Source organism: Temnothorax nylanderi, unplaced genomic scaffold, assembly GCF_030848795.1.
Source record: "Temnothorax nylanderi isolate EJ_2023f unplaced genomic scaffold, tnyl_v1.0 TNYL_tig0005_pilon, whole genome shotgun sequence".
In the NCBI taxonomy this organism is placed as follows: Eukaryota; Metazoa; Arthropoda; class Insecta; order Hymenoptera; family Formicidae; genus Temnothorax; species Temnothorax nylanderi.
The window spans coordinates 46132-66059 of NW_027249067.1; the positions used below are offsets into that span (position 1 = coordinate 46132).

The 19928-nt window shown below is 44.2% G+C and overlaps 3 protein-coding genes across 7 annotated transcripts in view; all 3 read right to left on the bottom strand.

Annotated features, from left to right (window-relative positions):
* Positions 1-22: 22 nt before the first annotated feature.
* Positions 23-7207, bottom strand: LOC139775383 (uncharacterized). The gene is made up of 21 exons (XM_071711320.1): positions 6826-7207; positions 6172-6427; positions 4491-6097; positions 4290-4403; positions 4046-4204; positions 3798-3955; positions 3645-3702; positions 3348-3530; positions 3043-3265; positions 2901-2970; positions 2526-2734; positions 2226-2424; positions 1912-2157; positions 1712-1831; positions 1492-1634; positions 1225-1411; positions 1063-1150; positions 854-976; positions 612-767; positions 442-546; positions 23-285 (listed from the first exon to the last, which is right to left on the bottom strand). Exons 2-21 carry the CDS (start codon positions 6290-6292, stop codon positions 118-120), a joined length of 4437 nt encoding a protein of 1478 aa, XP_071567421.1. The 5' UTR covers positions 6293-6427; positions 6826-7207; the 3' UTR covers positions 23-117.
* A 151-nt stretch (positions 7208-7358) lies between these two features.
* On the bottom strand, positions 7359-9543 carry Rpl7 (ribosomal protein L7). Its single transcript, XM_071711327.1, has 6 exons — positions 9407-9543; positions 8871-8991; positions 8572-8747; positions 8221-8468; positions 7791-7888; positions 7359-7508 (listed from the first exon to the last, which is right to left on the bottom strand). Exons 1-6 carry the CDS (start codon positions 9499-9501, stop codon positions 7398-7400), a joined length of 849 nt encoding a protein of 282 aa, XP_071567428.1. The 5' UTR covers positions 9502-9543; the 3' UTR covers positions 7359-7397.
* A 739-nt stretch (positions 9544-10282) lies between these two features.
* Positions 10283-19928, bottom strand: part of Rhea (Talin_middle and talin-RS domain-containing protein rhea) — a 42327-nt gene continuing 32681 nt past the window's right edge. For all 5 annotated transcript variants that reach the window (XM_071711437.1, XM_071711454.1, XM_071711416.1 and 2 more), the window contains 4 exons: positions 17963-19865; positions 17089-17835; positions 14534-15172; positions 10283-14074 (listed from right to left, as the gene is read on the bottom strand). In XM_071711437.1, coding sequence (XP_071567538.1) covers positions 12509-14074; positions 14534-15172; positions 17089-17835; positions 17963-19865 — 4855 coding nt within the window. In that variant the 3' untranslated portion in view covers positions 10283-12508. The remainder of the gene's footprint in view (positions 14075-14533; positions 15173-17088; positions 17836-17962; positions 19866-19928) is intronic.

The following is a 19928-nucleotide window of genomic DNA, read 5'->3' on the forward strand; positions in this document are numbered from 1 at the left end:
AGCCGGGAGAGAATTCGTCTCGTTACGTGATGAAAAATTTATTCGACATTCATCTTGTACATGCATCTTTTTTTTTATATACAAATGGGTGATCCGCGAAATTCCCGATTCTGGCGTTTAGTCGAGTTGTTCTCTTTTAGAGAGCATGGATTTCACGTGCTCCGGTAGCCGATTATTGAGTTCGCGGGTTGTAGTCATGGAACTGACGTTCAACAGTCGCACCAAACCGTTTTGGTAGGCCGTCGCGAGCCACAGATAACTCCATCCATTTGGATTCCAAGTCATCTAAAAGAAAAAAAATATATATATATTAATTTTATCTTCTATCAGCGCTTCGTATTTAGTTACGTTTCTATATCGAGAGCAAGGAAAATCCGTGATTCTTGAAACGTGCTTTTAATTATTTCGAGGAAAAATAGGAGAGAATCTTCGCCGGCGTACCCGGTTTACAGAAGTAAATGGAAATTGCTCGATAGGGAGAGACCTCAGCTTGTCGTTGTTCAGACTATCCTTCAGCTTACCTCGGGCGACGTTCTTTCTCAAATTCTGAAATAGAAAATTGATTAACGTTAAGATGTAAGATATTACGAGAGAAACGTTTGGCAATTTACCGTTAAATTATCGTGGAAAATAACACCAAAACGATCTTTGCATTTGTCATAGGTTTCTGGCATGTAGTGATATTCCTCGGAACTTGTTTTATCTTTACTTTCATCGCTATGTTGCTGCTCCTCTAAGAGATCCACCGTCTGGATGTAAGAGTTCAACTGCGACAAATTATAAAAATGTATTACAACAAAATACGTAATTACATTATGAATATAACGACGTAAGAAGGTACAAACTTTCCTACCTGTCTTTTCTTAGGTAACATTTTGTCTACTGGACTCAACAATTGATGAAGAAAGACAGTCATTACTTCTCCAGCTAAAGTGCCGTGTGCGATACCGTTAGCATGATCAGAAACAGCGAGACCCTGAAAAATCGAACGTTATATTAGGAAAGCGTACGCTCGATCGTCATCTGAAAGAGACGAGCAGAGGTAATATGTGATGTTCTTACATAAGTTGGCGAGTTGGTCGCTAAAATTGGACATAACTTGTGTCCGAATTCTCTCACTGGCACCACCAAGGTATGCATATAATGGTACCTGAAGAAATAATCGCGTCAGAAGTGACTTTTATCGGTTATTTTAATCCTCGCGCGCGATAAAATAAATTTTACCCAATCGCATCGTCGAAGCTAAGAACTGCACAGGGCCAGTTCGTCATCCACACGCCGTTCACTACTATGCCCCTCTTTATACAACTTTGTGGCGTGCCTGTCTCTTCCAGGTCCCAAAATTTATACGATTTGTCTACACTGGCGGAAGCGAGGAATCGGTTTTTGTCGTCTGGAACTAGTGCCACCACTATGCGAAAGAACAAGACAATGGCGTTTATGCACATACATTTCTTTTCCATTCCCTTGAACGAGTCAAGATTCACTTACTGGTAATTGCGTTATGATGAGCAAAGAAATGTTTGAATGCGTCTATGAATTTTGTATTCTTTCGTTCGGTGAGCAAGAAAGGAGAGGTAGTCGTGAGGTGCCACAATCCGATGTAACCGTTCGTGAAACCCGCCGCGATGATGCTGAAAAGATATTTACAATTATTCTTACAATAGACACGTAAATCGTAGGAAAAGTAATTTAGATCGCGAAATATTACTCGTGTCCGTGCCCCTTCGTCCACGACAGCTTGGTGCACTGCCAGTCTTGTTTGCCAGCGTCATACGTAAGAATATTTACAACCAGCGTTATTATCGGATCGGTCTTGTAAATCGGCCACCTTAAACGCAAAAATCGCATAAGAATTTTAATGAATAACGGAAAGAGAGACAATGCGCGATCAAAATCAATATAACTCACGAATTAGATTCCGATTTCTCGAATTTAAGTTCGTCCGCAAACGGTAGCGAATAAATATTTATACATCCGTCGGAGCATGCAGCCGCGAGTAATCCCATTCGTCTGAGCTTATTTTCACCCATTTCATAATTGCCAAGATCGACATCCTGATAACATCCTGATGGGCACCACTCTAAGCACCAAACTGTACCATTATTATGCGCGATCGCATAGGCTAAGACAGGTGATCTGTTTTCGCTGTTGACTCTGAAAAGATGTAATACAACGCAATTTCAATAACTTTATAAACGGTCGTAATGTCTTGAGTTACTTACTCGTGATTTAGAGGTCCAACATCCCATATCTGTATGACGTTTGGTCCCGAATGTTTCTTTCCCACGGTATATTGGCTTTCCATCGTGGGATGCGTGCTGATCGCGATGTATTGCGTCGGGTTCTTGGAATATATCGGTGATGGAATGGGCAGCCATGCTAACGCCCATACAGGACCGCCGACGAAAAATGTTGTCACATCTAAAACAATATTACAATTGAATTTTTTTTCCGAGAGGTTCTTTGCTAAATATTTCAATGTATCATAATTTATAGTAAAATAGTAAAATCTTGTAAATTACCTTTACAAGCATTACCCTCGAACCTATTTATGCGCTTCCAATTGTCATCAGAATTCTCTGTATTTTTCGATGAATTGACGCTTACACGTTTGAAGGCCATCGAAGCCGTTTGCTCTGGCAAATACGTTGCGGCATCGCTGTCTCCCAATAACGTGAAACAATTCGGCACATCATCTTTGAACAACGCCAGTTCATAATTGTTCAGCTCGCTGTCACAACAAAATTGTAGATAAATCAAAGATTTTTAAATAAAAAGTTAGTTTTGTTAATGTGAAGTAATAGAAGATAAACCGTACAGCAGTTAAATTATGGTTAAAAATCAAAGTTAAACGTTGATAATATTTGGAACACACACGCAAGCTAATCAATACTTACAAATCCAGAGTCCAACATAAAGCTTGTTTATAAGTTGTGGGTGATTGCGGGACTTCTTTACTGCAAGTCTCTAAAATTTCAGAGATATATCCAGTTAAACTTGCCAATTAAGAGTAAAATATGGCTTGTCTATTCGACTTACTTGTACTATTGGAGTTTATTTTCGACGAACGACGACTGCGTAACTTTAGTTTTATACTATGTTCGGACATACTCTCATCAGCAGTCTCATCTGAGTTCTCACTTTCCTCCATCTCGTAATCGGAACATTCATCTATGTCCACGCTAGAATGAGCCTCTTCTATATGATTTACAATCTCATCTCTAGAATCCGCGGCAAATTTGCAAATACTACACATGAAATTCTAGAAAAGAAAGAAATATTGTTCCTTCATATATTTCATCACTCTTTCAAGCGTAGTAAAAATTATGAAATACGGTACGTACCTCTTGTGGCGCGAAATCACATTGACTGTAATGTTCGCAGATAGTTTCGTAAGAGGAGCACGTGAAAGTGCATCCTATTTGTTTACAAGACGCGATACCGTTTGAATCTAATTCCTTTTCCCACATAACTTTCCAAGTGCTTGGTACTTTTTTCTTTTCGGACGTTTGTATTATTACATCGTCCTAAATATATTAACAGTGTATTAACATACATATATGTATGATAAATGACAAATAACAGATAAAATTTTAATATACAAATTTTAATATACGTGAATTGGAATTTATATTCATTACCATGCTTAGATTTTTCTCTTTCAAGAATTTGGTGAGTTCCAATATCTTTGGTACCGCTCTGTAATTACAAAATATATGCGTGTATATATGTATACATATAGCTTTATTAGTAAGCGTAATTTAAGTAACTTTTAATTGAAATTTTGTGCCTACCTTTCTGCCGCTTTCCGTTTAGTTTTTTCAATTTGTAAATTTGCTTCTTTAATTTTATTCTGTTCTTGTTGCCTGTGGAAACGTTCATGTACTTCCACGGAGGAAGGCATCATAGTTGCTTCACAGATGGGACATGTCACCATTAACGCTTCCCTTTCCTAACGCAATAAGATAGGTGAGAAACCTTTTAGTAAAATGCCCCATGTCAAAATATATGTTACGTAACAAGTAGGCTTTTTTGCGCTTACTTTTTGGGTTTTACCGCAAAATTGCATATGTGATATAAAACCAGCGACACTCCGTTTCACAGCGTCACATTGTTCACAAGTGAACTTATAAAATTTCTTATTTTTCTTCAGAGCAGAAGTCAATACTCTCTTGAGCAATTTTTCGTCATTTTCAAAATCCTGTATACATAAACAAATTTGTTTTTCGTATAAATATTTATTAATAATATAAAAATCTGCAATGCGCAATCGAATATTTTATTACCAATGGCTCCTCATCCGTTCGCCAAGCCATGTTATTATGTCGGTGTAAATTATGCCAAGACCATTGCTTCTTCGGCATTTCCTTATTGCACTTGGCACAAGTCACCAATTGTACCTATAAGTAAAAGTCTTGATTAAATTATTCACGTTATAACTTTATAATATGTTGTAGCGGAGATCTCTAAAATATATTGCAACTTACAGCTTTTTCAATGTTTGGAGCGTTCGAATCCGTAGCTGCGCCTGTGTCATCTATCTTGTTACTCTCCTTCGTTGATTCAGGATCGTTCGCTGTTGATCTAGGAATGTACTCGGTATCTAAGGAATTTCGTGATGTTCCTCTGCCGCGTCCTCGGCCGCGACCCCGGCCGCGGCCTCCAGAACCAGGTGGTCGACCTCGTTTCCTGACGGCGAGAGTTGTATCTTCTGCGACATCACTTTCATCGCTTAAGTCGCTTATACCGGTAATCTTAATTTTACTAGCCCGTCTTGTGTTGCGTGACACAGGTCGTTTCCTGACGACGAGAGTTGTATCTTCTGCGACATCACTTTTATCGCTTAAGTCGCTTATACCGGTAATCTTAATTTTACTAGCCCGTCTTGTGTTGCGTGACACGGGTCCGGCAACGGTATCGGGAATTTCTTGCGACGTATCGCAGTCTCTCGATTTGTTCAGCGTGCTCTGATCCGTGGAATCATTTATTACTTTCTTCATAGATCCCTTTGGTCTACCCCTTTTCCTCTTGACATTTGGCATTACAGGTAACGGGTTTTGTTCGTCATTCTCCACATTTATCTCACTTGTCACATCTTGATGTATCGCTTCATTCTCATTATTTTCATTTATTACTTCAGATACCGTCTCCCGCATACTTGTGTCCTCGTCAGATAAGATTTGTTGCTTAATTACAAGTCCTACATATTCTCCTATCGATTTTGGATCGTTATCTGCAATCGTCAATTGTATACTCTCCGTGAATGATTGCGCCGAACTTGGCAATTTGTTCTTATCTTTAACTAATATCAACTTTTTCTCGTAATTATCTTCGATAGAGATAATCCGAGGCAGTGATCTTGTTGGTTTAGCTGGTAGTGCAGTTATCCGACTCCCGACTTCCTCAGTTTCTCCCTTTTCTTTCAAATTAACATCGTGAGTTAATTGGAAAAAATTACTCGATATCCGATCATTAATTTTGCCCTCCTGGAAATCCCTTTCACTTTTATCAGGTACATTCTTGTTATTAATTAAATGAACATTGTCCTCTTCACATAAATTATGTACAATGCTTGTACCACTGTCTCTGGATATTGCCAAGACGTCTGCGTCTCTCACTTCCACAGACGACGTTCCCGGTTTATTACATTTAACGGAGGACAACAGTTTCCTCCTTTGGGGTACACTTTGAGAAAATGTCTTTGGCGTACACTCTAGAAATGTCTTTCTCATTTCATTAAGACATTCAGATATTAAATCGGTTTCACTGCTTGCTGGACTGCGCAAGGCAATTAAATTGCCAGATTCAGGTACTTCGTTTCGGCTATCTAAATTTTCTCTCCCTATATTTATCTGTCGGCCTATACAGCCCGATCTTTGATCATTGATTCCTTTACTGATGAAATCCTTCGAGTTACTCTGAGTACGAAGTAACCGTGTACCTTTATGTACACAGTTCTCGTCGTGCGTATCTAGAATAATGGATGTGTTACCGCATTTACTGTTATTTTGAACATTGGGATACTGAATGTCCACCGCCTCGTCTTGCCTCCTATCCATTTCTGACAACAGGATACCTTCATTTGAAGTAGACGCTTGAATTGAAAAGTTAAAGGTATCATTAACGCCGTCTTGAAGTGGAGTTACAGAAAGTAGTAAGAATACCTACCACGAGCTGCGTCATTAATACAAACGCCCTGTGGCTGCTCAAAGTCGGGAGGAGGTAACATCGTGTCGACTTTGGATGTTGTTCTAGGTCTATCCGGACATTTACTTCTTCTAAATGACATGTCAGACGAGCTGTCCCTTTTCTCCGTCTCTGTCTCTCTTGTTCGCAGGATACAAGAGAATTGAGACAACTGGAGAAATTGAATCTCTTATGCTTCATCAACCCAGGGACATCGGAACAGAAGGTTTAATTTCACCTGTAACACAATTATCGTTTTTTATAGCACATGTTCTTGGGAATATCGCTTTATTTCGCGATATTCTGGTGACGATAAATAAAACGGGGAAAAAAGTGAGGGGAAAAAAAGGTGGCCCAAGGGGATTCGAACGTGGAACGCGTGACATTGGGGTAGTAGTCCAACCTCTTGTTTACAGCTCTAAAAGTGAACTCGCGCCTTCCACGTGTTAGAAGACCGATACTCCGAGCGGAGTGCTCACAATTCCTGCAGTTCTGCGTCGTTATAACGAAGCGATTTCGCGATTCCTCGTCATTTTTGCAACGTAAGCGGACAGCGCGGATAGGTTATACGTGTCGTCCGTGTGTTAATATAAGTCATCCACTTTAATCTTTCTTAATTGAAATCTACGCACTTACCGCATGCGAATGCGACGAATCGCGCGATAAAAATGCCGTTTTTTCCCCCTTTTTTTCGTATCTGCCGTTGCGTGCCCGAGAGCCGCGTGCATCCTTTAATTCAGCCGTCCGTAACCGTAGAAGTAAGAATCGAGCAACGCGATTGGTCGAAACCTTACTGTTACGTTCTACGAAAAGTGTGTGTGATGAAAGCTGTTGTACACACACGCGTGTGCCTCGCCGGGGAAATTGCGCAATATCGATCGACCGTCGCTTTATTCGCAACTCGCGACGTGCGTATAACGTGCCCGCCGGTGTTCCGAATCAAATCGAAGAACTTATGATTAAATATTGATTAAAAAACCGACGATACCCTTCAGAGATATTGAATGTGAAGATATTTCTTAATTCTTTAATATAAGGGAAATTTTACAAATACCAATAAGCGGTTCTTTTTTTAGATATCTTGGTTTTACAATATTGTTCTATTTCTAGTACACATATGTAACATGTTAATCAGGTGTATGTGAATAATTAACAACAGGAAACACGAGTTTAGTTAGAGGATTTTATTTACGAAGATTTCTATAAACTTAAATCATCCTTCGGAGGAGCTCGTTGATTTTATCCTCTCGGTTGCCGAAGTCGCCGCCTTCCACGTAATGGTTGGTCTTCTTACGCCACCCACCGTTTGGCGTATTAAGCTGGAAACGCATCGAGAAATAATTTTTGATACAGATATGCAACGTTGTTGCCGAAGGAACAAAGTGATCGAGATACGAAATGCTCGTTCTTGAAGTAACGGAAAGAATGTTTGAGCTCGTCTTAAATTTATGACATCAAAATCATTCATCAGCAAGAAAAACTCGTATTGCTCTTCGACACAGTAGGAGGTTAATAGACTCTGGATCAATCTACAACCATGCCTATGTCGCGGTACAAAATATCACGGTTCTTTTTTTTTTAATATCTTGAAGGGCGCATACCTTGAAGGGCCACAGGAAATTGCTGGCGAACTTGAACTTCGGACCGACGGTGAATATCTCGTGGATCAGGTCTTCGGTACAGATGATATTAGATCGACCTAAGTGTAAAAATAAAATTTTCTTCTCTCGATAAATTGTTCTCCGACCGTGACGCAAGTCGATATAACTCATACATATGTATAAATTACTACAGTTTTTGTATCAATTCGTGAAACACCTAACTATAGCGATTACATAGTCAGGCGATGACAAAAATTGCTTTATTAATTTCCGACAAACTGGAAAGGAGAATACGTATGTTTCCGAGACTCCCATGGATTCGTCAGCGAACTATTTTCCCGAGAATATGACGTGCGCTATTCGCGTCTCGTTGATTTTACGGACAATCGCTGATAATTTGCAGAAATATTAGGGAACAGTTTTTACTAACCAAGCTTCTTCTCGATGATGGCGTTGCTGGTGATCGGTACGCGCTGCTTGTTTATCTTGGCAAAGCCACGTTTGTAGATCAATTCCCGCACCGACTTCAGATTCGGGTATCCCCACGTGATGTACGGTTCGACGATGCGTAACATGTTGATCGTCGCTTTGTTTAACTTCACGAAAACACCATTGTTGATCTGTTTCAGGCGGAACAGCTGTAATACCTTTCGTACCTTGGGAGCCACTTGGTTCACGCTGGAATAATTGCGATGTAATGTATTACAATCGAGTCGAATTAACTTGAAGACTGAAGAAAGATAGGCATGACTTACGTCAGCGACGACATGCTCATACTCACCCCCGAATACGGGTAACAAATGCAAGACGCGCTTCGCCGGGAATGTAATAATTTCCACGGTTCTTAGCTTGTCTCATCAACCGGATTTCATCCCTCTCCTTCCTCCTGTATTCCTTCACATATTCTTCAGCTCTTTTGAAGATCTGCTTCCTCTTCTTGTAGCGATCTGCGCGTTGCTGCAAAATAATGCAAAATAAAAATCAGTTAGTCACACAATCCTTTTTCTATTCGAAGAAATATGAAAGGTTCTGTTGTGGAAGAAAGGAAATAAGCTGTCAAATCGTTGTTAACATGATTACCTTAATGGATATTTGTAGGCGCGCAGCTTTAACTGCCTCTCGGCGTTTTCTTCTCTTCAACACTGACTCCGGCACCGCCGGCAGTTTCTTGGTTGGAGGAGGAACAGCAACTTCTTTCTTCCTGCGTGAGAAAACGATCGTGTATAGAATAGCTTTGCCAGATTCTCGAGTGTACACATGTTTGATAAACCACGTAAACTCTCGCCAAAGTTAGGTTATACCAATCACGATATTTAATCGATTTTTTTAGATTTCACGCAATATACAAACAGTAAAGTGAATTTATAATCGATGGGAAATAAATTCATTCTGGCGTACGCGTATATTAGTAAACGATATTGCCGTCCCATGAGGGACGACGATGCACTCGCAAACTTCGAGCTGACAATCCCGTTTGCTCGCTCGTTCAAAGTAAAAATATAGATTCGCTAATACGCATGCATCGTAGAGGATTATTAGTAGGACATTTTTGCATTCGCGAAATCATGCTGTCGGCTGATGCGGCCGGATTTCGCGAGCCATCAAAGTTTACTTACGCGTCGGCCATTCTTGCACGCGATAAAGGACCACTTAACCTCTCCTTGCCTCGCGGCACCTCGCGGCAGAGAAACAGCTCCCGCAAGTCCCGCATGAGGGCGCGGTAGCACGTCACGTGGTCGCCAGCAACGTGCGACGCGACGGCCAATCGCCGTAGTGTTGGATTGAAAGCGAGGAGCTCATTGGTCGAAGCGAGAATTACGAGATTCCCCAGATTATTGCGCTTGAGATTTACGGAAGAGAAAGAAATCACTAGATGACGTAAAGAGATTGCCATAAAAAAAAATTTTTAATTTCCACGGTCGAAATATTTAATAAAATATATTTCAAATAATTTGAAATTGAATACATTTTGTCTTTTTCTAATTAAAAATTGCGCATGCAATTTACGCTTCACTTTATGGGCACAATTTGACAATGTTTTTTATTTTTTATATGTTAAAAATTTCTACATGAAATATTTAACACTTTAAAATATGTAATTTAATTCAGTTCAAATATATATCTATTAAAAATTATAAAAAGTATAATTTGCGCTGCATTGTGAGAGCTCGATTTGACGATGCTACTCCGCTTTTTCAATTTTGAAATTAATTGCAAATTACAGTTAAACGAAAAAAATATTAAGTCAAAGCGCGATATAAATTTTATTTTAATTAAAATGTCTGCAACGAATTAATAATCACGCAGAGAATTTTCAATTTTAAATAATCTTAATAATAATTTATAATTTTCATGTCTAAGAAAAAAATAATTCAAAGCGACTTTAATTCTTAAAGAATTTTTAGAATTTAAGTGGAGAGAGATTTAATTTAATCAAAATACCTACAAGGATAACATCATTATATCTGGTTGGGAAAATAAAAGGCAGCGAGTGTTAGAAACTCTTTATTAGTTACGTCTGTTACAGACGGTCTGTATAAATATCTGGATTTTAATAATGGCAAAAGAGATTAATAATACAAACCATATAATAGTTAACCGTAATAATATCTTCCGTCGCGTAATCAAGATTAATAATAATAATAAGTAAAAAGAACATTGTATATAATGTGCTGATATAACGTCGTAACATTCCGTGAAAAATAGATCTAAAAAATATTTCTATGTATGCGTATAAGAGACAATTACAGAACTATTAAAAAAATACCTTCTATATAATATAAATCGTTAAAACAATATGCGAAACGTTATTACAAACGTTATTCACAAAGATCGCTGCGTTTCTTGTATATATATGTAATATATATCTATGTATACATCTCTCTCTATTTATTATGTATAATTCGTCATTTTGCGATACATTTGTTAATATATCATGGCACATTCGTTTAGAGATATAAAGATCCACACAAACCGTTTGCGATGCGCGCTGTTTACGATTAATCTGTTCAAATCCAGTCAAATTTTCGCGTATAAATCTAAAAAAATTATTCGCAAAATAACACACTGCATGCTTCTCCGTCTCGTTTTATAATTCACAGCGTGATCGCAAGACACGGAACCAAAATCGGCTAGCGGAATCAATCGAAAATGAAAGAGATCGACCATCCTGACTCGTTTCGTTATTATCAAGATCTTGAAGGAAGACACCAGGCTCGCGATGGGCGATCCCTTTTAAAGGTACACGACACGCGCGCATCGCTTTGGAAGAGCTCGACGTTTTAGCCGTTCGGTTGGCCGACACACTCGTCCACACACGCATTCCATTAAACACATTAGTAAAGCATTCGATTTTTGGTAATATTAGAAATTCCTTAAAGGTCGTACTACGAGCGCATTAAATGAGAGGGAAGCGGCAGCTCGCTGGCAGCTCGGTAGGCACTTCTCTCGCTAGACGATCGCGATTCCGTCGTCGTCGACGCGACGCGGGGATTACCCCGAATTTCGTACATACTAAGGGATACTTGCGTAGGCCTATCTAGTCGCGAAGGCGAATAACAATTGCACTGAACGATCACTCGTTGGAAGCCTAGCTGGGCTCGGAAAAGGTCAGCTTACAATTAGTAAATTCAATTCGAAAACGAGCTACCGCCTGCAGATTAACGGTACGTCCCTAACAGCACATATCGTTCAGTAAAATGTAATTGAAAATATACCTAATATAGAGAGAAAACGTGTCCCTATAACGTCCTATACTTTTATACTTTTAGCCTTCGAACATCCTCAGAATCTACATGCGCTGTTAGACGTAGAATCGTGCTAGAAACAAACGTAAGGGGTAAAGAGACAATTTGCGACAGGGGGTGGAGAATCCTCAGAATAAATAGAGACGCCAGAGGGAGAGTGAGGGTTAATTAAGAAAACGGAAAGTGTTAATAGAGCGGTGGCGCGTCGCCGGGCCTGTCCTCGGCACCGCACGACATCGGGAAAATTAATAAAATTAAATGATATGTTGCTTCTCTTGTTAATCCGGCGGTTTCTTAACCGTAAATGAGATAAACGTAAGATTAACTCTACATTAAACCAAGCGCATAATTATCTCTATCGTCCTCGAGCTGTATAAGCGAAGGAAAAAAAAAAAACGAAGAACCTACTGTGAGAATGCGAAAGTGAAACGGTCAGCGTTCTCTTCAACGACATATATTATATATGTCGTTGGTTCTCTTACATTCGACGTAATTGTTACGTCAACTCGCGTCTCGTAAAATTGTATGGCTATCGAAAAAAACGATCCATGGCTCGCGGCTGCGAAAACATCCACGATTAAATACGTTCGTAAGGCTGCTGATCGAAAGCACGAGTGTTACATCTACCTAAGGGCACTTCCTATCGTTTCGCTAATAAATAATCCTGCCGCGTTATCGTTTCTCCTTGTTTCAAAGCGTCGCAGGCTCTTAACGCGTAACGGAAATCACTCGTTGCTATCCGTTCAAGAATCATCTCCTCGCATCAATCTCATTTCAATTTCAAAAGCTCGACACGTCGTTGATCTCGATTGAGAAAATTGTTTATTGTACTAAAATAATTTTATCTGTACTTTATCGCTCTTTATATCGCATTTTTAGGCTCGAATTTAGATTTAGGTCACTTTTTTTTCTTCATTTCCGGATGAAATTATCGCTTCGATTGTATACAGCGGACTTCGTTATTCTCCCTTCTCACTGCTTGTCCTCGTAACGAAAGGTCTTCGTGTTGGACTCCTGCCGACTCGACGTCGTCATAGTGACGGTCTTCTTTTCCGTGACTTTGTGCATCGACTGCTTCATCGTGCGTTCCTCGACGCTGTCGTTGCCCTTGAACGTCGACAATTCGTTGCCGGACGCGTACTGCTTGGTCTCCTCGGTGGTCTCGTAGTTGGAGCTGCTAGTACTCTTGCCGGGCGTGGACGAGTAGACCTTCGTCGTGATGGTCTCGATTTTGCCGCCGGGGATGACCTTGCTCTCAACATTCTTGAACGTTTGATGCTGCGGGATACCGCTGCTGAATCGCTGAGTGTCCACCTGCTTCTCGGAACGGAACGTGCTCATCGGACTGACGCCCGAGAACCGATCAGTCAGATACTTGGGCTGATCCTGCGGAGACTTTCGGTCCTCGGTAACTTGCTCCTGGACGATCTTGGGGGTCGGGGACTTCGAGATGGAATACGAGATGTGCTGGGGCGGCGGATACGAGGCGAATCCGTCCGCGTGTTTTCTCTCCGTGACTCCGTAACTCTCCTGATTGATCCTTCGCTCGATTGAGCTGTACTGGCCGGGTGAGTTGTCCGTTATGATCTTTCTCTCGGTGACGATGTACGGACTCCTGTCTTGAAAACTATCGATAGTGTACTTTCTGTCCAGAGATCCGTATTGATCCAAGGTAGACCGGTACTGACCGTCCTTCATCTTTCTCTCGAGCGTGCTCTGCGTCGAATGTACCTTTTCCGGGCTTACCAAGGTCTGCTGATCGGCAAACTGATGACTGATGTGCTGCGTGGTGGACTGCAACTGATCCAGGGTGTGATTCATCGTCTGAATAGGCGAGGTCGTGGTCTGCGGCTCGTACGCCCTCGTCTCGTACCGGGTGGTGTAACTCTGGTAGCCGCTCTGATCGCCACCCGCCACGTCGCCGTCTCCGTCGGCCAGATCCGGCCGATTTTTATATTTGGCCAGACGAATGGCGGTCAGCCTGCCTCGGGCCTCCTCCAGCTCGCGCTCAATTCGCAAGACCTCCGAGCGTGCGTCGATTTCCTGCGCGATACCGCCCACCATGCGGCGGTTCAGGACCAACGATCTGTCCTCCTCCTGCTGGATAGCCTGTTGCGCAGCACGTACGAGATTATCGGTAGCACGTTTCACGGCGTTACCGGCCGCCTGCAGACGTTTCGTGCTCTCGCTGTCAGGGTCGGCTTTGACCTTGCAAGCGACCAACAGTTGCGCCGTGCTGCTGGCAACCTGCTTAGCGCTGGAAATCAACTTTTCTTCGGAGCTTACTCCTTGAACGAGAGCGTTCGCGGATTCCACGAGGCTGTGGGTGGCGGCCGCCACCATTCGAGCGGCCGAGATCAGACCCTCGGACCATTGGCCGTCATCGGAACTGGTCAGCGGCGTGCGTGACACTTTGCCGGTCGCGATGAGTTCTCGTTGCGCGGCACTGGCGGCCTTTATCAACGCCGAAGTGGCGGCGGCGATGGATTTCGCGGCTTCCAGAATCATCTCGTCGAAATTCATGTCCTCGTTAGCCTCCTGTCGAGCGACAGAATATGTATTACAAAATATAATTTATGCTAACAATTGGAAACAAAATTACGCGGCCTTAGAAAATAATTTTTACAAATTAAGATAATTCGCCATTGACTTTCTTTTCTCTATACAAGAGAAAAGAGGTCTTGCAGTATCTTTGAAAGAAATTCTGATAAATAATTCTATTCGTGAAACAGAAGTTAATAGAAAACACGATGAATCTTTCATATCAATATAATATTATACGTGTCTCCCATGTCCTTAATTAATACTCCATTGCGAACGTTGACTTTTCCAATCGCCGTAATAATATGTTCGATTCTCGGTCGATCATTCACAACGACCAAGAAAATCAAACATATCTCGCGGAGACCGGAACGACTCGTGCCATCCACGTGTGTGCCATACCGCACCTGTTGCTTCGCAAAATTACCACGGGGTTACCACGTGGAAACAACTCACCTGGATGCTTCTCCTCGGTCTCAGACTAGCTAGCTTCTTGGCAGCCGCGTCGATACTGGCGGCCGCCCCAAGTAACTCGTTCTCCGCGATCACCGTGGGATCGTCAGGGTCGACCCAGTCGTTGCCCTTCAACAGCTCCGCCACCGCCACCAGCTCCGTCACGCTCTGCGCGATCTTGCGCGAGATCACCGGCAAGGTGTGCTTGGCGTCGCCCGACCTCGACGCTATCTGCAGGATCGCCTGAAGCAGCTCTCGATAATTAATGGCGACATCGTGCCCCGCCTGAAGGGTACGCTCGCACAGCTCGGTGGTCTCGGCGCAATTGTGGGCCGCTCCCTTGCAGATGGACAGCATGTCGCTGATGGCCTTCCTGCCCATGTTGGCGGCGGCGATTATGTCGTCCTGCTTGCAGCTGTTCCCGGCCGCGACCGCCTTCGCCGTCGATATGGTGATGCTCTTCGTGCAGCGCACGAGATCTTCCGGCGTCACGTTGCTCCTCAGCGTCTCCGAGCTGCTGAGCGCGCGGATCTCCTGGGCTATGGCCTCGATCGTGGACTCCAACGCCCTGGTGCCGCGCGTGTGCTCGTCCTCCACGGCCTTCACCGTCTTCAGCAGCGACGTCACGTTGGTCACCATCACCTGTGGACGAAGATTGAATGTAATTTCAAGGGCGAATCGCTAGCTACGCTTGTAACATTAATATCTGCGAGAGAAAGAGAGAGATGGAATATATAGTTAGTGAGTATAAGTTAAAGTTTTAGTGGTGATCTTAAACTGATGAGTAAATACGCTTAAATGCAAGTAACTACTATTGCAATGTGTTAACATACGCGGGAGTAATTAGCGCATGTTATGGTTACATGAACCTATCAAACGATTTTCTAATAACGAAATGATAAGCAGAATTATGTGGAAGCGTTAAGAAGCCTGTCAACAGTTCAAACGGAACGCTGTGAATGGAATGTACGTACCTAACGATGATTCGCCTGACAAAGTGCATTTCGGATGTAAACTCAATTAAGATAAGATTGGAAGACCTCGAAATAAATAACTCGCTAACGCGAAGAAAGTGATACATTTCGGCAAAATTATGTTACATGCCATTTTTTTTTTCAGAAAATGCAAAGAGATAATATTACAAACTTCTTTAATCAATTATTAGAATGCAAGGAGCGACGATGTCTCGCCGATATCTTGCACAATTTAGCAACTACATCGTGTTCTACGTAGAAGTATCGTGTACATAACATGGCTACATATCGATTATTAGATTATCTTATATAGGGTTGCGTTAGAAAATGCGACGACGAGGAGGGAACGAAAATCCGGCTACATGAACAACAGTAAGTCGGAGGTCCGTTGAGCCGGCTGAGAGCTCTCGGAAGTGGATAGCAGACGGATTAGTTCCTCCTCTTGATCGGACACGAACCATTCCGATTCCGAGCCGCCGATGTCGCTCAGATGGACGAACTGCTGCTGCAGCTGCCGTTCTAAGACCTATCCCGGACCGGGCCAGACCAAAATCGTCAATGAGACTAGCACACATTAAAGTCCACCATTCGCATCGTCGAAACATTCAAGATATACAGACAAATTTGCACTACTGCTGCTGCTATTATCGCGGGACTCGATATCGCATCGAGGAAGGTGAGAGAGGAAGCGTTGTACAACAGGCGGAGAGTATATCGTTAAACAAACAACATAATTTTCTACTGAATGCCGTCCGCCAGATGTAAAAACAACACCCGTTCGCTCAGGTATGTCACACATATGGTAGATATATACGAAGCTAAACGCGTGGGGATTCAAGGTGGACTTTAATAGCGCCGGTCGTGCTTTGGTCTGGGTATCGTCGCCCTGTGTCCAACGACCTTGCACAATTCGAGAGCGACGACGATGAATTACGCTATCAATTCTGCATGGACGCTACGCGAGATTTTAGTAGAGCGAGAACGAAATCAGTTAGAGGCAAATACGAGGACGTTTCATCAGAATTAAAAGTCAATTAAAGTCCACCCCAAAAAATGTCTCTAAGGATAAACATTCTCCGTGGTTACGTTTTGAAACAGCGTTATTAAAACTCGGCGGATTAATAGATTAGGCCAACATCACTGAGAGAGATCTTGTAGGGGGTTTGTAACTTCACCTTACATAAATCTCTCCGTGAAAGATATTCAAGTTACATTGTAGGTTCTATTTATGTTCGAAACGGTATTATTAGAATTTGGCAAATTAATTATGGAAATTCTCTAGAGTTAGAATTTCATTAGAATATTTATCGTACGTTTTTAGTCTGCGAAGGAGACGTTTCGTTGCCAAATTAGTATATTATTAATCGTTTAGACGGGTTACTCCGTATTTGCGGAGATCAATCATTTACCTCCTCATCATTTCGTTACAAACAACAGGCTTCTTTCCAAATAAGCGTATTCAATCAGATGATAGGCAACAACAGAAGCGCATGATAAGTTTCCAGTTCCATTGTCGTTGTTAGAACGTCACAGGTAGATGCCCACAGAAAGGAAAGCGAAAAGGACTTCAGACAGGTGAATTACCTTGGCGGAATCTTTTAGATGCGCCATGCTGGGATCATTGATGGGCTTGCCACTGGCGGCCTTGGTGGCGTGTATGAGATCGCCAAGTGCAGACGCGACGTCCTTCACGGCATTGATCAGCATCACTTGGGCCTCCGGATTCTGACTGCCCAGACTGGCCGCGCCGTACTTGACGACCTCGGCGAGCTGAACGATCGTCGACACCGCGTTCTGCGCCGCGACAGCCAGTTGTTCCTGCGAGGACGCCGCTCCAGCTACCAATGTCTTCGTGTCCTCCACCAGGGCCTTCGCGGTCTGAAGTATATTTTCGCGATGATCGGCGAACGTGTCACCCTCGTTCTCGGCGTGCAGCGTACCGGCGGTGGCGAACATGATGGTGGTGTCGAGGTCGCCGATAATTCCGGAAACCGTGCTGGCGGCATTGATGCACGCCTGAGTGCCGCGCGAGCCCGCCTGCAATGCAGCCAATACCTGTGACACCTTCTCGGTCACGATCTTGCTGTACTCCGCGACCTCTCGCTGGGCGTACGCGTCACCGGGTGCCATTTGGCATGTGCCGGCGGCGCGCACAATATCCGCGCAAGCCCGGCCGAGTTCCTGGACCCCGGTGCGAAGTCTGGCGGACACGTCGGCGTTGGAGGCAGCCGCGGACGCTCCGGAGGTATCGCGAGCTAGTTGAGTGTACTTGTGCGATATGTCGACCGCTAGGGGTCCCAATCTGGCTACGTCGGTGCTCGACTTGGTCGACTGAAATAAATAAGAAAGAGAAATTTACTGATTGTTAATTTGTAATATTTAATCATTTTTATATGATTAAATGGATTCTTCAGATTGATTAGATATTATATAGGGTGTAATATCAGAGGCTATTCACCATCTCTTGTGCCAACCGAGCGATCTCTTTGGCAGCTTCGACCATCCTCGTCTGATAATCCACGTAAGAATCCACGGTGTCGATAGTGGACATACGATGATCCTCCAATCTCACCATCGCGCGAGAAATCGTGTCGATCAGGCCGGTGACGATACCCGCAGATGTCGATATAGTTTCCAAGGTGTTCTGCAGCTCCTGAAGCGCGTCTTTGGTGGACTCGACGGTTTCGTCCACCTCGGTGTGCAACGCGACAGCCTTCGGGTTGCCGCCGGACTCTTTTGTCACGTAGATCAGCTGCAGCGCGGACTCGGCTACGGTCTTCGTTTGATCCAACAGTATCATCTGCTGCTTCGAATGGACCATATTAGACGCGGCGCCAATCGCGCCCGAGACGAGCGGTTCCGAGTAAAGGGCGATCTGATTGACGGCGTGGCCGACGTTCTCCGCCTCGTACTTGGCAGCGGTACGCAACGGTTCCAGTTTCTCGCGCAGCTCGCTCGCGCTGCTCTCCATCTGATCCGTGAATCCCTGCACGGTGTTCTCGCGGCGCGGCATCAGCGCCTGCGAGACCGCGCTGAGCGAAGCGGCATCGAGCTCGCGTATTCGCGCCGACAGTTTCTCGATCGCGGCGTCGCACTCCTTCTGGCCGGGCGCCTTGTCGCGGATCGACGCCACCAGCGATTTGATCGAGTCGCTGACGCTCTTGCTGTGATTGGCCAGTAACTGCCAGGTCGGCGGGTCCTTCGGGCTGACCGCGAGACTCTTGGCCGCCAGCACCATAGCGCACGAGCCGTCGATAATGGATTTACCGGCGCTTGTGATCGGTTCCTGGGCGGCTCTAGCCGCGATGGATATCTTGGCCGGCTGACTCGCGAATTCGGGAGAACCCGCGAACGTGCAGAGATTATCGACCGCCTCGAGTAGCGGTTTCGTGGCTTCCGCGCATTTCTCGCGGTTGGCATCGGAATAATTCTGATCGAGCGCCTTGATCTCCTTAACGAGACACGCCGTCGAATTGGCGACGTCCTTGGCGGACTGAACAAAGTGTCGCTTAGCCACCGGGTTGCTGGTCTTGCTGGACGCAAGTCTACAGGCGTTGCAAAGCGCGCTGGTGTGCTTGGCGATCATGGTAGCGGCTGAGAGCACTTGCGGTTGCGTGCTGGTCGGATTGCCGAGGCTCTGGCAACCGCTGTGAATGGCCTGCGCTGCTCGCAAGAATTGTGCCTGATCCACCAGACCCGGTTTACCCGCTACGGACGTAGGATCGCTCACGCCCGCTAGATAGGCCGCTTGAGCGGCTGCTTCGATCAAGCCGCAAATCGAGGAGGAGACTCCACGGACCGCGACGGAAAACTGCTCGTGTTCCGACTTCTTCGCGTGATTCGCGATACCGGTCATACCGTCACCGAGACTCTTACTCTTCTCCATGACGGTCTCCAAGCATTCGAAGTACGAGGCGTCGGAGATGGGCTCGCTCGGATTGTCCAACAGAGATCGCATGGACTGGATGTTTCTGATAGCATTGTCGCACTCGTTCTGCCCGGGCGCCGCCGAAGTGCACACGTCCACCAGGTAGTTTATGGAGTCGGTAACCGCGCGAGCCGCCGCCGAGAGTTGATTCTTCGCGTTCGGCGCAGTGGGATCGGCCGCGATCGATTTAGCGGTCATGAGAAGCTTGCTGGACGTCATGCTGACGTTTTTCAACGATACCACCACCTGAGTACGGGTTTCGACTGTCGTCTGACTTGCCATTTCCATCCCCACGCTCAGCAGATCTCCGAAAGCGTTGGTGAATTGTTTCGACGAATTTGCGAGCTGCACGGGTGAACGCACGGATGATACCACGTTCGACGACGCATCGTTCAAATTGACGGCAGCGTTATTGAGATCGCTCTGCAATTGCCTACGACATAAAAATGCGAGGCGTACATAATTAGTTGTAATATTATGTATCTGTTATTCCATA

Bases quoted from the DNA above. Each gene is read 5' to 3' on its own strand.
- LOC139775383 (XM_071711320.1), bottom strand. From the start codon at position 6,292: ATGTCATTTAGAAGAAGTAAATGTCCGGATAGACCTAGAACAACATCC. The intron at 4,205-4,289 runs GTAATAAAATAT...TTATGTATACAG, and splicing joins GAACGGATGAGGAGCCATTG to GATTTTGAAAATGACGAAAA. The intron at 2,158-2,225 runs GTAAGTAACTCA...ACATCTTTTCAG, and splicing joins GTTGGACCTCTAAATCACGA to AGTCAACAGCGAAAACAGAT.
- Rpl7 (XM_071711327.1), bottom strand. From the start codon at position 9,501: ATGCGGGACTTGCGGGAGCTGTTTCTCTGCCGCGAGGTGCCGCGAGGC. The intron at 8,748-8,870 runs GTAATCATGTTA...ATTATTTTGCAG, and splicing joins GCCTACAAATATCCATTAAG to CAACGCGCAGATCGCTACAA. The intron at 7,509-7,790 runs GTATGCGCCCTT...ATGCGTTTCCAG, and splicing joins ATTTCCTGTGGCCCTTCAAG to CTTAATACGCCAAACGGTGG.